This window comes from Rhinatrema bivittatum, chromosome 8 (assembly GCF_901001135.1).
Source record: "Rhinatrema bivittatum chromosome 8, aRhiBiv1.1, whole genome shotgun sequence".
Classification (NCBI taxonomy): Eukaryota; Metazoa; Chordata; class Amphibia; order Gymnophiona; family Rhinatrematidae; genus Rhinatrema; species Rhinatrema bivittatum.
The window spans coordinates 46,706,792-46,723,995 of record NC_042622.1 but is presented as its reverse complement, the minus strand read 5'-3'; the positions used below and the strand labels follow the sequence as shown (position 1 = coordinate 46,723,995).

The window sequence follows — 17,204 nt, the reverse complement described above, 5'->3', positions numbered from 1 at the left end:
TGACGCAGTCCATTCAGACTTCCCAGTTTGATTCAGAAAAACAGCTCCTAGGCACAATTGAACCACAACCTGGCCAGTGTGGTCCAGTTTGCAAAGAAAATCTTACAGGAGAAGAATTATTAGAAGGACTTCAAGTCTTTCTCAGTAGAGAAAGGACCAATGAACTAGGAAGGACAGAATATGAATCCATAGAACATCTGGGAACACACACTCACAAGGCACAGTCCCCAACCACGGCTCCCGTGGTTTCCTCTGCGTTCATCTCAGAGAAAAAACCTCAGGAAACTAAAGACACTGAAATCAGAGAAGCTAGTCTCTCTCCGCCTTACCCTAAAGCTCTTTCACCTCTTGACCTGTCACCTAACCCTTGCCTCCAATCCATGCCTATTTTCCTTGAGAATAATGAGGAAGGCACGGACAGTAGTGAGGAAGTTGAAAAAGTCATTGTACCTTCGCCTGTCGCTGGTCCTCCAGCAGCACAAGTTGCCAAATTAGAACGTTCATTTTTTTATGTCACCATTTGGGTTGATTTATTTCACGGATGGACGCTTGCCTTAAGCCCACAAAAAAGAGTCTGTCCTCTGGAAGGATCTCTGACAACAATTGAATTGAACACCGCCCGGAGTGCCGTACGCAGTAAAAATGCTCCCAGGTCTTCCAAGAAATTAGCCAGGTACTTGGGCCAGGTACTCCTAATATCGCAGCAGCGATATAAGCAAGAACGGTTCCAACGTGAGAGAAATGATTTAATAAGACAGTACAATGCTCTATTGGAAACCAGAATAAACAAAACATACGTATTTAAAGCACATTTCCCTACAGGAAATGATAGGGGCCCCTCGCACATCAAAAAAGATTCAATGTATGTTACAACTGTGTTGAAATTTGGCCAAGACACTATAAATTTCATGTGAAATGTTTCCCTTTTCACAAAGTTAAATCGGACCAAAATTTAAAATGACCTCGTGATTCTGAACCTTATATTTCATAGCTATTGATTACATTAATAGTGCACAGAATTAGTTTTGTTTAGGATAAAGTAGATTAGGATAAAATCTGACTATTGATTCATTGAATGGAGTTCTCTTTCCTCTGTTTATTTTTCTCTTGAGAAACACACTGTCTTTCTGTTGTTAACTCGTGTGGGGGAGGGAGAACTTTTGAAAATAAAAAAACTGAACTTAGTACTGCAGTTTATCTCTCTAATTTTGTATTTGTATATATCTGATACATTTCTTTAACTGTGCGCTGAAGCTCAGATCTTCTGCTGATCCAAATCTATTTTCCCTCAAGCTTCAAAACTAAAACTTTTTAATGCTTTCAAACTGTGTTAATACTGAATTGAGGTTACTGACAATCTGAAAGGACATTTTAACCACAGAGTTAAACTGTCTCTTAGGGAAGCAAAAGTTGCTTTACCGTAAAAGCACTGTTCTAGGAAACTGCTTCTGTCAGTTCAGTGCTGAGCAAAGAAAAAAAAAAAAAAAGACAAAGAGGAAGTACGTTTTGTGGTGACAGGCACAGCACTGCTTATAGAAGTATTCTTGTCAGTGACTTGTGCGGCGAACGGAAATAAGGAAAAAAAAACCAGTTACTTTTGTTTAAATGGAGCATATTCAAGCTCTACTCATTTGATAATTAACTGATGTTTAAGTTCTAATTATTCTAATTACTTAGTATTGCACATTATACTTCAGCTCAGAATCTTATTGCTTAAATTTATTCTAGGTTAACATCTATAAAGTGATGATAGTGCATCCACTAGGAGGCACTGTGTTATTCTACCAAATGTTACTACCAGATGTACCATATTGTTTTTGTTATCTTCATAATTCTTTGAATACTAGTTTTATTTCAGGAAACTTCAGTTTTATTTTCTTTTTCTAAATTTTATTCAGAATTCTGAACTTTTATTTTTACTCATAGAGGGTGCTACATCTAAAGCAATCCCTCCCAAGTTTTTTCTTGCAAATCCAAATTGATTTTATTAAATGGTATAATAGAATTAATTCTCCAAGGTTCAAAATGTAACAATTTCACTTTAATCATTGCCTTAATAATTTTTTGCTGAGTGCTAGATTTTAATATTTTCCAGATTGACAGTCTTCCTGTCATGAGACATGTGAAGCTGAACGCTTTACTTTGCAGCTTCTTTTAACAATTTTTTCAAACATTTCTTACACATCCTTTTGATTTTTGATCTAATTTATTTCTGTTACATCTTGCTATGACACTTAAGCTGCTGCTTCATTGTTTTTACTCATAAAGTGGAAAAACATTATATAAGATTAGTAATAGTAGAATTATAGCCATAATGAAATGTCATTAATTAATCTGAATTTCAGTTTTTTCCCTATATTAGGTACCCGACGCTACAAGAAACACATATCACAATTTAAGCCTTGATGAATGAAAAATTGATACACCTTGCTGTAAGATTGACTATGACATCATTAAATTTTATTAATCTTGCTGCAGCAGTCAGCGCAGAAAGCAGAACTAGCTGCAGTCATTCTACCCTTGCAATTTTTATCAATGCTAATTTAAACATTATTTCTGATAGCCAGTATGTTTGTAATGTTGCTTCTTCTCTTCCTGGAGCATACACACAAACAAACAGAAAGCGGGAAATGCCATGCCATTGGACTTTGCCATTGGTCTTCCCCCCAAAACACTTTAAATCATCTAAATATATCATATTCAAATCAGACCACAGCCGCGGATAATCATTATGGGACTAAAGTTAGTCACCCACAACCATCAGTTTTGTATTGCCTAATACTGTCTGGCATGGTCCCGTTCCTGGGCATGCTACTGTGCTTTCTTTCACAGGTCCAATTTGGGTGCCAATCCATTGTATGAAGCCGTGGAAAGATGGAAAGGTGTCCGGATCCACAAAACCCGATCCCAAACTTCTCCCTGAGCCTCCACAATCCACAGACGGTCAGAGACCGGACTCCCCGCAAACAGCAGCCCCTGATGACCTGGAGATAGATCAAAGCCCTATCCCACCAATCTGCACAACTCCTGGAACAGCAAGGCTTTGAAAAAACTCCAGAGAACTTCTTATTAGCTGCCTTTTCTTGCCTGAATGCCAACTCATTAACAATTGTGTTCTGTATACTCATATTTAGCTTCATCTCTCCTGCCATTGCGATGTCTGAACAAGAACTATTGACAATCCAATATGTACATTACCGATGCACAGACTTTATCACAACTATTGAACAAACAGATTGCTGGGTTTGCATACACATGCCAACCCATTCCAGAGAAGGACTATTGATGCATGCAGTTCTTTCTAACCTATCAGGATGGACTTACACAAGGGTCTTTTATAAATTCACCAGTCAATTACACAGTAATGTATTTGAATAGTAGGGTACAAATTAATGCTGTTTTTGTTGGAATAAAATAATGACAGTATCACAGGGCTCAGGCTAGGGAAATACCCATATTGCAATCAAACCTTCATTCTGCACCACATCATATCTAGAAAATACTCCTTCCCTAATGCAACCATCACTGACCACATGCACAATTTCACAAACATCTCCTGGCTCCAAGTCTCAGAAAGACTATTCTCATTGCTATATATATCAGATGATAAAGCAAATCTCACACATACCATAGAGCAGATGGAGACCATGATTGCTGAGGCTCCGCTCTCAAAGGAGCCAACACTGATATCCTCCTGGGACCGGCTATGGTCCTGGTTTCCTAATATCGGTGGTATCACACGACTCATTCCTGTTGTATTCTTGATAATAGGTTTCCTTCTTTGTTTGGCTTGCTGCCTTCAGTGCATACCCCATCTCGTATCCATTCTAAAACCCCAATCTCGACCTGGATACAGAGACGTTCTGTATGCTGCCTAAAAATAAAAAAGGAAAGACGAGATGTGGGATAGGAGTTCTGCTTTCCAGGCTCGCTGGAACACCACGTCATGGAAAGGGGAAACTCCATTGCCATCTCTAAACTGGTTTTTCCTTAACACCTACTCTTAGTATAAAGAAAACGTTTTGTGCCGACCGCAGCAAGTTTTAGCAAGTAAACATACTTCCTGCCCCCAGCTAACAGGAAGTCAGCAGGAAACAAGTGCAAGCTTTTCTGCAGCCCCAGAATAGCTCATGACCTACTTGCTTTTCACACCTAGATAGTTTAGAACAAATGACCAGCTAATGACCTCCCCCCTCCCTGCCTGGACTGACCGCTTGCACCTACTGCCCACTTGCACCCACGTAGTAAAAGGTCAGCATAAACACTGATGGTGGAAAACATTGTAGCAGGAAAATATGTGACGTATGTATCATATGAAATGCTATGTGATCATTTTATAATAAAAGAGCAGCCTTCCCAAAAGCCGGGAAGAGCACGCTTCACCCTGAATCCCGTGTGAGGTGTCTTCATTACCGTTGCTACAGGTGGGCAATTCCAGTCCTCGAGGGCCACAAACCTGTTGAGGTTTTAGGATATCCTAATGAATATGCATGACATAGATTTGCATACAACTGAGGCAGAATGCATGCAAATCTCTCTCATGCATATTCATTAGGGATATCCTGAAAACCAGACTGGTTTGTGGCCCTCGAGGACCGGAAGTACCCACCCCTGATCAAGCAGGTGTTGTGCTGGGGAAAAAAATGAAAACTAATATCATATTTAAGGTTCTAAGAAACACCTTCCCTTCAGACAGCAGCACTGGATTACTGTTTAAGCAATTATGCCTGAGTCTAATTTTAAGTCTTAAATAACATGACTGCTGAGTTAGTCCATTTAGATAAAGAGGACTAACGACTACAATTGTGACTAGCTTTTGACCCTCCAGTTTTGGTTTATTTCAGCAAGCTGGCTCTTCTGCTTCTTTACATGGCCACGAGTGGCATCTTCCATCTTAACCAAATACAGTAGTGAGGTTGCCATGCGAGTCCACACAGATACAAAGACACAAAAATCAATCTTGAAAGCTGGTTACAAATGTATTCAAGTTAGTCCAATACAAAGGAGGCACCTCCTTCGCTGACCTTCAGATACTGTTTTTATAAACGTGGCACAATAAAACTGTGTTAAGTGCGGCAATGGTGACAAGACTACAATGAGTGATGAAACACAGAACTTCACAAAAGAGACAGCGTTTATAAAAATCGAGCACACAGATTGTCAGGTCTGTCACAACAGCTGTCTTTTTACGCTGTCCTATTTGCACCTGTTCCTTTATTCTCTTGGTTGTAAATCTTCACTGCCAAGCTGAAGGCATCACTAAAAGACGGTTTCATTTTTTTTTCAGGGAGCTTGGAAAGTTGATGATAAATCCCCCTCCCCCCCTCCTTTCAGCCCCTCCTCTGCTTCTAGATGGGTTTCATTCTAGGTCTCGACAACAAAGGAGGCCGCAGGTGACTCTTGCATTTCCGCCTTTTTTTTTTATGGTGCACCCTTGTTCTTCATCTGACTGGTTCCCCCAGAAAGAGCTCCTCGTACTCGCTGGGCAGAAATAATGCCAGGGGGTCCGAGCAGGCCTTTCTCAGCTCAGGATAGCTCCTTCAGCAGCTGCAGGACGTTGTCCGTGAACTCGTTTCTCTGCTTCCCCATGCCACCCAGTTTCACTGGGCAGAGAGAGGCATGAGGCAGTTCGTAGGCGAATGGGCAGTAGACCTCGCTTAACAGGAGCCAGGTAGCATCAGGGTCCACGCGGATGAGGCTGTGAAAAACGCTGCAAAAGCAAATATAAAACAGGGGAAAGGGAGATAAGCTGTTTGATGAATTTGATAATCTTTTTTAATCAATTTAGCTAGCAGTTTTCATGAACAAAAACATAAATATCCCTTCTCTGGAATCTATTTCATAGCCAAGGTACCAAAGTATACCTGACGCATTTAATAGAATGGATCACAAGAAGTTAGGGTGATGCTGGTAATACTTCTTGGGAGAAACCTGTTCCATTACCACCTTGACGTATCCCAAATACATACCCAGCATGCATGACCCAATCAGGGACTAAAGGGTTGGGGCAAAAGTCAGATATTTGCATGGTCTGGGTGAGGATGTTCAGTTACTTCCAGTTCATGTCTATTTGCTCTCTTGATTAAAATTTCTTTTCTTTAATACTACTGCATAGTAAGGGGGGAATAAGCTCCTTTCTTTATTCCAACCTAAACTATTTCATTTTCTTTTTTAAAGAATGACATTTGTGTCTTCTATTCTGGCCACGGTTACAGCATGGCCCTTAAAAAGGTCCCCTGCCAGTTATGTCAGTTTGTGAAGATATATACTTTGCTCATCCCTGTGCATTTCACCACGCCAAGCTCAGATCTGCTCGCTTATTACAATCACACTTTTTGCGCACTCAGCGGGAGAGCAAAGCTCGGGCAAGCTCTTCCTCGGCAATAAGCATACGGCACTACGTACTGATTTCCAGGCTGTTTGACCACATCCACTGCAGAACAAGAATGTGTTGCTACTCTCCCAGGAGTGGCTCAGTAGTGGGGCGAGGCCTGAACCGAGAGACCAGAGTTCAAGTCCTGCTTCTGCTACTTCCCCAGTGCCTCAAGCATGTTTCTTAGATCACAGGCGGCCAGCCTCGCTCCTCAAGTGCCACCAACAGACTCGGTTTTCATGCATGGGATCTCTCTCTATACAACGGAGGCAGTGGATGTAAATCTATCTCATGCATATTCATTGCAGATAGCCTGAAAATAAGATCTGTTTGCAGCAACGAGGACCGGAGCTGGCCACCCCTGACTTAAGACAGGAACCTCCTCATGGTGGGGATTCATTGCACTTGCATGTAATTTGCTGTATGGTGTCCTGATTTAGGGCCACCACATAAATGCTGAAATAAAATATATGGAGGTTGATAATCAGTGCCCCTTAGCTGGTTAATTTCGTAATTTGGCCATGCTCAGCCACTGCCACTGAGCCGGCTGCTTATTTGGTTAAACAGTTAGCTGGACAAGTAAGGGGTAGGACAGGGGCATTCTGGGTTGGAGCTACTTATCCAGCTAACGTAACCAGATGTGCTAATAGTCAGCCTTATTCGCCTTACTTACCCTGATAAGTCAAGGATAGCTATTTGGCTGTCCTATAGTTAGCCTTATAAACTTATCTAGCTAAATATATTCAGTGGCGCAGCCTCTCCCCTCAATATCTCAACTAAGTTAGCTGGATAAGTTTAGCTGGCTAAATTGCTTTGCCAGATAGCAGCTGAATATTGGCCTCATGGTCTCTTTATACTGATGCTCCCTGCTTAGGGTATTTTTTTACTATTTAAGCAAGTTATAAATGTAATAAAAAGAAGTAAAAAGCATGCCTTATAACACATGGCTTGGTGTCTGACTGCATAACACCCAAAGAAAAGTTCATTAACTGGGGCAATTAGGATCATGCATCATTTTTTGTGGAAACAAGACTTAACATGTTCAGTTCTATTGCCAAACAGAGAAAAAGAATTCCTCTAAACAGGACACTACTGACATTAAGCCTGCCATGGGTGAGTAACTGGTCAGGCCCTGCAATAAATCAGAGTATTTCATTTAGGAATTATGAAGCTCAAAGCAGAACATGAACACTTTATAAAAAAAAAAAAAGGCAAGTATGATAGCAGGAGAGGCAAGTAATGCTGGCTATAGCTGATATCTAGATTATGCTGTATTATGGACATTTTTTATGCTTTTATATACTCTTTAGAAGCCATTGATATGAATGTAATATAAAAATGTTTTGAAATAAAATGATTGTCCAATGAAGCTATTATGTAGAATCAGAACTATTTCCCCCACCCCATGTCTTCTGTGTTATGATTGTAGAGGTTGCTAGATGTCATCTTTTTTTTCTTTTTTTGCTAGTTGTGCTGCACAGCCTGCCTAGTTCATGAAAATCATAGAAACATAAGATATGACAACAGATAAGGCCTCTCTAGTTTGCCCAGCACCATTTCTGTTGCAGTGGCGCAGTTGATCTGTGGCTTGCCGCTCACTTCTTCATAATCCAGGAATCCTGTGTGTTTATCCTGGGCCTTCTTGAATTCTGTCACTATCTGAGTTTCCACCCCCTCCCCTTGGCAACTGTTCTAGCTTCTTCAGATTCCAATTCCTCAATGACAGGTGAGGACACAAGGGTAGAACTGCATGCATTCAGCTAGGCTTTTTCTGCAGTAGCTGTCGCTTGCAAAACCTGTGTCATTTTATAGGACGACATACTTTTTGCAAATAAATCCATATCTCCAGCATTTCAATGATGTGTCTAAGTCCAATAACTAGACACACCACTGGTAAGCCGTCTGGGGTCAGGGAAATACCGACTGTACATGAATGTAACTCACCTTGAGCCTCCAATGAAAGAGTATGAGCTAAGTCAAAATAAAATAAATACATGAAGAAACATTGAGCCAAGCTCACTTTTGATCATCTGTCCTGCACTTACGCCATTTGATTGGATAGACTGGTGGAAATGGTCTGCATTCTGCGCCCAGTTTTAGAAGGAAATATGGTCCTCCCACAGACACAATCAGGCAAACGCAAATGCTACAAAATACCCTACAGCTCTGATGTGGTGTTTTGCTATTACCTCCCTCTGCTCAGAAGTGGTCCAGAGCTGGAAAGGCAAGCGAGAACTGCATTTTATTGTTTTTGGAAGCTTTGATGGTGCTGTTTTATGGTTATTCATTGTACTGTGCATCCTTTTCATGTTATTCTGTAATATTGTACCTCCATTTGCCATGCTATGCGTTTTTTTATTGTATACTGCCTTGAGCAGTCTTTTCTGGAAAGACGGTTTTAAAAAATCGTTACATTAAATTACATTTCCAGAGCTGGGCTGAGGCGTAAGTGCTCCGTTTGTTGCTGCTCTGGTAAAGCCATTTCAGAGTCATTGGGAGGTAGCCAGGGATGAAGAGGCCCGTTTTCTGCAGCTCTGGGACAGCTGTGAGAGGTAGCGAGGGGTGCAAGGGCATTTGAAAAGGTGGTGCTGTTGGGGGCGGGGGGAAGACAGGCGCTCAGTTTTCTGCAGTTCATGCAAAGTTGTGCAAGGATGAGTAGAAAAGTGAAGGGTGTATGAGCACAGGGAGAAATAAGTAAGGCCCAAGAAATACATTTTAAGATTCTAAAATTTTAAAAAACAACATTTTAAGACATTCCAGCTTTTCCCATGAGTTGTATTAAGCACCCCTGGATTAATTTTTACTTGCAACGATATAGTTAGCTCAGGTATGTCAAATTAAGATTCCTGTAAAAGCTGGAGTGGCTCAAACTGCTACACAAGAGTCCAGCAGTAATTGAAAAGCAGATGCTACATACAAGTTCAACTTCACAGAGAAGGACAGAACATACAGATAATTCAAGCCAAGCACATCCTGCAGTAATTTCTCAAGAAATCGCTTTCATAAATGCTATAATAAATGCTATATTAAAAAAGAAATTCTGAACAAAGCAGGCAAACACCAATAAAACTAAAATTTAATATAAGCTTACAACATATATAACTTGTACCTAGCCAATGCTTCAGTCTCATTCCATGACCTTCTAATGCTGCAATGTATATCATCTCATTGGGCTTGATTTTTCAAGCAACTTACACACATGCAACACTGTTTTACATGCACAAGTGGTGCCTTGAAGTGCGCGGGGCAAAATCTCATTTCATGTATACTTTTATCTGTAGGAGCAAGAGACATTCCCGGGGGAAGGGTGGGAGGTGGAATTGGGGCAGGGAAAGCATTTACACACATTCTTTACATTTTCAAAAGGGCTAACAAATATACAAGTGGAAATATCACCCCTGCTCTGGAGACATTTTCAGCACGTTTATGTATGCATGAGCAGGGACAACCCACACATTTTGAAAATCGACTTATGCATTTAATGCTGCTTTGAAAAGTCGGGCTAAAGCATGCAGGTGAAGAATTTAGCCCTCTGCGGGCTATTATAAAGTTACGGTCACCAAAAGCTAGAGATGTGCATTGTTTATTTTTATCGGTTCGGGCTTCGTTTTCGGGCCCCTGCAGGAAATTTCGTTTTCCCCCGTTTTATTTTGTTTTTTTTTTGTGGGTCCTGATTTTCGTATTAATGCACACTAACTATGGTTAGCGCACACTAACATGAACTATGGATTTTTTCCAAAATTTCAGAAAAATTCAGGGTTTTTTTCCGGCACCCCCAAACCATGACGAATTAGCCAATTTTAGTCTCAACGAAACAGTCTAATTCGTGAAAAACAAATGCACATGCCTACCAAAAGCATGCCTTGTCATGCTTGCAACGTGTCTAACAGCACAAAACACAATAGAAGTTCATTAGCTTTGCCGAATTAGGATCATTCATAATTGCCTTTGGAAATATATTTAAATACGTTCAGGTCTATTGGCAGATGAAAGTCCTGTGATGGGAACTCAAGCGTCAGGTAGAAGTTTGATGCATGCGCCATATATCGTAAATGTATATTGAAATATTCTGTATCTTGCTTTACTTTTGGGGTGCCTGCCTACTATTTTTTTTTCTAGGTTTAGCTATGCTCAGCCAGTGCACCCACATCTCATCTGCTATACAAATTTTCTTTTAATGTGAATAACTTTGAAACTAACATCATCCCATGCCCTTTGTTTTGATATTTCCATCTTTAAAGCTTCATTCTCTGAATGGCAGCAGCAGGGCTTGCAGCCATCTGAAGTTCATCTGCTCCCTTCCCTCTCCACCAGTTTCCCCCTACCCCATCCTATCTCAAGGTGCCCATCTATGTTCTTTACCCACTAATGGTTAAATGGTGCAATTATTTTGTGACAATCTGTGGGCTCTCTCTGCTTAAATAACAATCTGTTATTTTAAATTTAGAACTCTAACAGGTAGTTCTCCTTGGCAACCTTCGTTTCCAAGGCAAAGAATATTTATATACCTGAGTTTAAATGAAACATGGAGCATGGTTCATTTTCACTCCATAAACAGCATCTTGTTTTAGTGCTTTTCAGCTTGGTTAAGGTGAGATTTATTAATTAACATCTGTTCAAGTGCAGCCCGGAGAATAGATTTTATTACTTTTCAACTAGAGATCAGGAAAAACAATATTTAGTGATTAGTGCACGCAAATTCGGAGCCAGCAGTTTGGCATCCAGGGCTCGGATGCCTGGCACACCATAAGCCAGGCTGAGGGAGCACAAGGCAGAGCTGTGCAAAGGGCCACAGCTAGGATGGTACAGCGCGGGAGGTAACGTGGCACAGCAGGGAAGCAGGGGTGAGGGTATGAGATGGAACATGGAGGCTTCTGAGAAGGACTGATGGACAGGAACAGACTCCAGGAATTCCGACGTCGCGAAGCAGCCCACAAGATGGACTGGGGAGCGCGGCCTGCAGAATGCTCCACTCTAGCAACAGCTAAGCCAATCTCACTTTCCTGAATAAACTGAGGCAACTCAAAAGATAGTTTTCAAAGATAAACTGGACATATTCTTAACAGCCAGTAATAAAAATCGGGAGAAAATGTATGAGGAACACACTCCACAATGGATGTCTGCAACACTCAAAAGCAGACTAAATACGACGCACATGTTTTGGTTTTTTTCCAATGAAAAATTAAGGAGGTCCATATTCAAAAGCATTTAGACAGATAATTCAGATGTTATCTGGCTAAATGAAGATTTGGATACTTATCCGGCTAAATTCCTGCCAGCTAATAAGTTAGTTGGCTACAATTTTGCCAGATAACGTAGGGGCATAACTGGGAGGAACTCTGATAGTTAGCCAGATAACCTAGCTTGTCCTATAGTTAGCCAGCTAGCTTTATTCAATAGTGCAGCTTCATGCACTATTTAATATACCTCCAAAGATAGCCAGCTAACTTTGATATCCAGTCAGTCACTGAATATGGATCTGTATGTAACTATTAGAAAATCACTATCAGGCCGATACAGTACAGTGCGCTCCGACGGAGCGCACTGTTATCCAGCATTTGGACGCTCGTTTTGGACGCGCTAGCTTTACCCCTTATTCAGTAAGGGGTAATAGCGCGTTGAAACCGCACGAAAAACATGAAAAACTGCTTTTCTGTGCACCTACGACTTACTATCATGGCGATATTAAGTCGGAGGTCCCAAAAATTAAAAAAATAATAAAAAAAAAATCTGAAATCGGCCCGCGGCTCGAAAACCGGATGGTCAATTTTGCCGGCATCTGGTTTCCGAACCCGTGGCTATCAGCGGGCTTGAGAACCGACGCCGGCAAAATTGAGCGTCGGCTTTCAAACCCGCTGACAGCTGCCGCTCCTGTCCAAAAAGAGGCACTAGGGACACGCTAGTGTCCCTAGCGCCTTTTTTTTTACTGTCAGCCCTAATTTAAATATTTTAGTTTTTACTGAATCGCGCGCACAGGACACTGGTCTGTGCCAGTGCTGGGAGAGCAGACGCTCGCCCGCTCTCCCGTGAACTTTACTGTATCAGCCTGTGAATAATTTGTAATATTCTTCTACCCATGTGATCACTTTTTTTTTTTTTTTTTAGCACACCTGACGCTTATGTTAAAGAAAGTCATAAGCAGAGGACTTTACGGTAAAATCTCCACCCCCCCCTGTCCATTTAAAAAATAAAAACAAAGACATTAAAAAAAAAGAAATATCCTGAACATAGTACATGAGCGCACACAAAAAAACAAAATGGCCCATCCAGCCTGCTCAGCAAGATGTTTGGGGGTTTTAACTACCGCTGCACGCAGGTTACCCCCTCCTCACCTTCATTTTAGGGTTGAGAATATATAAATGTGAAAAGAAATCTCTCTGATATTTTTTTAGCATTTTTTTCACCTTAAGAACACTCCTACAACCGATGTGGCCAGGTTCCCTCCCCCTCCCCCACAATCACGATGCTGCAACGCTGTTCCGCTCGAATCGCAAGTTAAGTGAAAGGGTAATTCGGTTTCCCTAACCTCTCAACTTCTGGTCCTTTGCTTAGAAGAAAGTAGAAAAAAAAGAGACGGCATGTGAAAAAAAAAAGTTTTAAGCCAAGCACGAACAAAAAATGACATGAAACACCATGCACAACTAAATCATGTAAGTCAGTTACATCATTTTAATTAAAAAAACACACTCAGTATACCATGTCTAGATATATTTAACCATATCCATGATAGCACAGCAGGGTTTAAAAAGAGGTATGGACAAGGTCCTGGAGGGAACGTCCATAACACATTATTAGCCAGGAAGCTAAAGAAAGCTATTGTTATCCCAGGCCAACAGAAATTAGATCTACTTTATAGGATCTGTCAGGTACTTGGATTGGACACTGTCGGAGAGAGGATGCTGGGCTCAATGGACCTTGGTCTGACCCAGGATAGCAATTCTTATGTTCTTTTATTCTTAACATGCATTTGTATTTTGGCTTACTAGCTACAATGCCAACTGTGATCATTTTATATACAAAAAGATTATTTCCTCCATGGATTTAGACTGTAATCAGCAGTTCATGTCACAGAAATACGCTGAGTTTCAGGACTGGAGCCTAGAATCTCATTGCTTTAATCTCAGTTTACATGGATATCTTCTGCTGAGATGTAGTCCCTAATGATTTGCCTTTTTTTTTTAGACCTTACAGAATTATGACAGTGATGGACTGACGAGCAGGTGCTATGCAGAAGCTACTAAACTCTGCTCTTCACTTTTGCCCTGCAATGTCCTCAGGCCTCTCCCAACACAGTTTTTGCTAATATGAACTTGACCTGCAGTGTCCCCTGGTGTGACAGCCTCTCTCACTCTTGCCAATACATTTTAATCCTGACCTGCAGCATCCTCTGCTGTTCATGTCTGGGACTTCCCAAGTAAGGATAACTAATCATTTCAAGTTATGTGGTGGTTTGTGAAACTGACAGAGAAATTGTTCTATCTTTTCAAAAGTGGCTGCTGCATATCATTTTATTTCTAAAGAAAACAAAAATACAACTGTGTGTGCTCCTGAAGCATTAGGAATGTAAAGCAAATCAAAGCCCTGTTTGCATGGAAGAGGATATCCACATGTGCAGCATTAACAGCTGTAGTTATACATTTGTTTGGGTCAAATTATTACATCATCTGTAACCTTGCCACTGCTAGTAATGAATGACAAGTTAATAGGTTATGCTATTGACAACACGCCAGGGTTGTAAAGCCCCTCCAAAAGCTCTCTCCTCCTCTTTTTAAAAGGGAACAAAAAGATGCATGGAGATCAATGCTTTCATTTATTTTTAAGTCTTTTCTCTTAATTTTAAATCTGACTCAGCTCCCTCCCCACAAGCTGTTATGCAATTCCAGCAACAGATTTATTTTCAGTCAATAGGAGTACTTTGCCTAAGGTAAAATTATTCTAGTTAGTTATGCCTGCAAGCCCCAAGCTCAGGGTCACAAGATAAAGCCCCATAAAGAAAATGCAATGGACCACACAGGCCAGTGTCCTTCATCCCCATGGTGGAGGACCGGTTCAATATTAGCGAAGAGGGAAGAGCACCACCTATTCAGCCACAGCACCACTGTCTGTATCATCAAGTGTTTGCTGGAGGTTGCTCATCCAACCACTAGAAGGCCCTACTCTACCTAATTTCAGAGATTTCATGAAATCAGAACCGAGGAGTAAACGGCTGCATGATAGGCAGACATGATGCACAAAAGATTAAAAGCGGGATCTGTCGAGTAAGATCATCTGCATACACTGGCAATGTGGGAGACCACAGTTCATCTCCCGAACCTGGATTTTGCTCATCAGACTGCCAGAGATTGGGGGGGGGGGATGTTGTAGAAACAATGTTCACACATTAAAAAATAATTCACCTAAGGAATATATTGTGATTGAAATAACGCTTTATATGAATATCTGTAGATGACGGCTTCATATAGATAGAGATGCCGACTGCACTCACATTCAGAGTGACTAACGTCTTAGTGAAGTGCGTCTGAGTTTATGATTGTAGGTCAAATTGATCAAATGTTTAGATTTTTTTTAGTTGCACAGAACAACTTATCTTGTTGAGAACAGCATGGATTTGAGTCTCTTCTAACGAGCCCAACAGCCCGACACTGAATCAGTGTTTTGATATTCAAAATGACAGTCTCAGAATTTCACCAGCGTCCCGACCGATGCTGGTGAAATTGCTTCCACCTTGGCCCATGATAGGCAGAGAGAGAACTGTCGGACATCCAGGACTGGTGCTCCTAGTGGCTCCGGACTGGTCTCGCCAGCCGTGGTATGCGGATCTCCGTTGTGCGACCGTCCTCCGAAGCGTCCACCACATGAGCAGTTATTGTGTCAGGGTCCAATGTCTCACATTCTGCCTTACATTTTAGCCCTCGAGAGGGCACATTTAGTGAAGAAAGGCTACTCTTTTGCTGTAGTGGCGTTGCTCCTGAAAGCTAGAAAATTCTCCACTTCCTTGGCTTACATGCTTATTTTGAGAATTTTTGGGGCTTGGTGTTCTGGGAGTCACTGAACTCCTGGAAACGCATCGGTTCCATTGATTCTGGAGTTTCTGCAGGAAGGTCTTTCTAAGGGCTTGGCTCTTAATATCCTGAAGGTGCAGGTGGTGGTTCTCTCTTATTCTAGAGGGTGCATACAAATGCAGACCACAGTCTTCTCTCCCAGATATCTCTCGGTTTTATGTGTATACAATGCGCAACTAAAAAAAAATCTAAAAATTTGATCAATTTGACCAATGATTAGAAACTCAGTTGTGCCTCACCAAGATATTAGTCACTTTGAACGTGAGTGCTGTTGGCATCTATCTATTTGAAGGTCATCATCTACAAATATTCAATGCTCATATAAAGCATTATATCAATCTCAGTATTTTCCTTAGGTGAAGTTTTTGATATATTAATACCATTCATCTTCTAGTTTCTTATTACAACAATACTGAAACATTGCTCATAGCACTCAGTGGAGAGTGTATGTGGAAATGATCTCCAACCATTGCATAAAAGTGATACCCTATGGATGTAGTTCAGGGTACATATTGTTGGTTGCTGAAAGAAGAGATAGTCTGCAATGGCTGGATTATGGAGGGAGCAGAATAAGGAAATGAAAATTTGGGGAAAACCACCAGCTGGCTATGAGCAAAGGTACATAATGCTTTATTCCCAATTGAGGCAAGGACCAGAAAAACACTATTAAGTGGTATTCACTCCCAGCCCTACATGGCTGCAAACAGCTTAGGTTTTCAGGGCAGCCCTAATGAATATGCTTGAGATATATTTGCATACAATGTAGGCAGTGTGCATGCAAAAAACTGTCTCCTTTTGGAACAATTGCTTCCAGGAAATCAGCGCTTTACTCTTTAAAATTAACCTAGTCATTAATAAAGACAAGACAGAATTCCTTATCATCTCTCATGATGAAAACCTTCTTACTAAAGAAACTATCTTTCACCCAAATGCGCAACCTCAGGCTGATAACCATTCTCCTCAACACTCTTCAACAATACCTGATAACTTCAAAAATTCCTCGTTTGTAAGAGATTTAGGCACTTTCTTGGATAACCAATTCAATTTTAAAAAATTTGTCAACAATACGACTAAAGATTGCTTTTTCAAATTACAAGTCCTTAAAAAACTTAAACCTCTTCTACACTTCTTTGATTTCCGTCTGGTCCTTCAAGCAATCTTACTTACAAAAATTGATTACTGTAACTCTTTGTTGTTCGGTCTCCCTGCTGTAACTATAAAACCATTACAAATGTTAATGAATTCAGCTGCCAGGGTTCTGTCATCAAGGAGGAATCACATCACTCCAATACTTTACAACCTCCACTGGCTCCCCATCAAATATAGAATCATCTATAAAGTACTTCCATCACACATAAAAACCTACTCAATCTTGCCCCTCTAGATCTTACTTTCCAAATTCGTCATAATCATTCCACTAGACCCTTGAGAAAAGCATACCTAGGGACCCTCTTCATCCCTCAAGCTAAAACAACTCTAAGAAAAAGGGCCTTTTCTATTGCAGGTCCTTCTAACTGGAACTCTCTCCCTCGAGAACTCCGACAAGAGACTTGCCCTATCTCGTTTAAGAAGAAACTTAAAATGTGGTTATTCAAGCTTGCTTTTCCAGAACCTTCTTGTTAGCTCATAGCATTACCTCCTTCTTTAGCTACACCTCTCTGCTTATTTCTCACTTTTTTGGTTTGCTTTGTTTTTAGTCTCCTTCTTTTTTTCAGGTTCCCTGGAAGAATCCTTCAGTTACTCTCAACCTATCTAAGTTCAACACAAGG

At 40.9% G+C, this 17,204-nt stretch overlaps 1 protein-coding gene across 1 annotated transcript in view; it reads right to left on the bottom strand.

Moving 5' to 3' along the window:
• Window positions 1-4,639: 4,639 nt before the first annotated feature.
• Window positions 4,640-17,204, bottom strand: part of TTI1 (TELO2 interacting protein 1) — a 57,492-nt gene continuing 44,927 nt past the window's right edge. Inside the window, 1 exon segment of the mRNA XM_029613492.1 lies at window positions 4,640-5,710. Coding sequence (XP_029469352.1) covers window positions 5,527-5,710 — 184 coding nt within the window. The 3' untranslated portion in view covers window positions 4,640-5,526.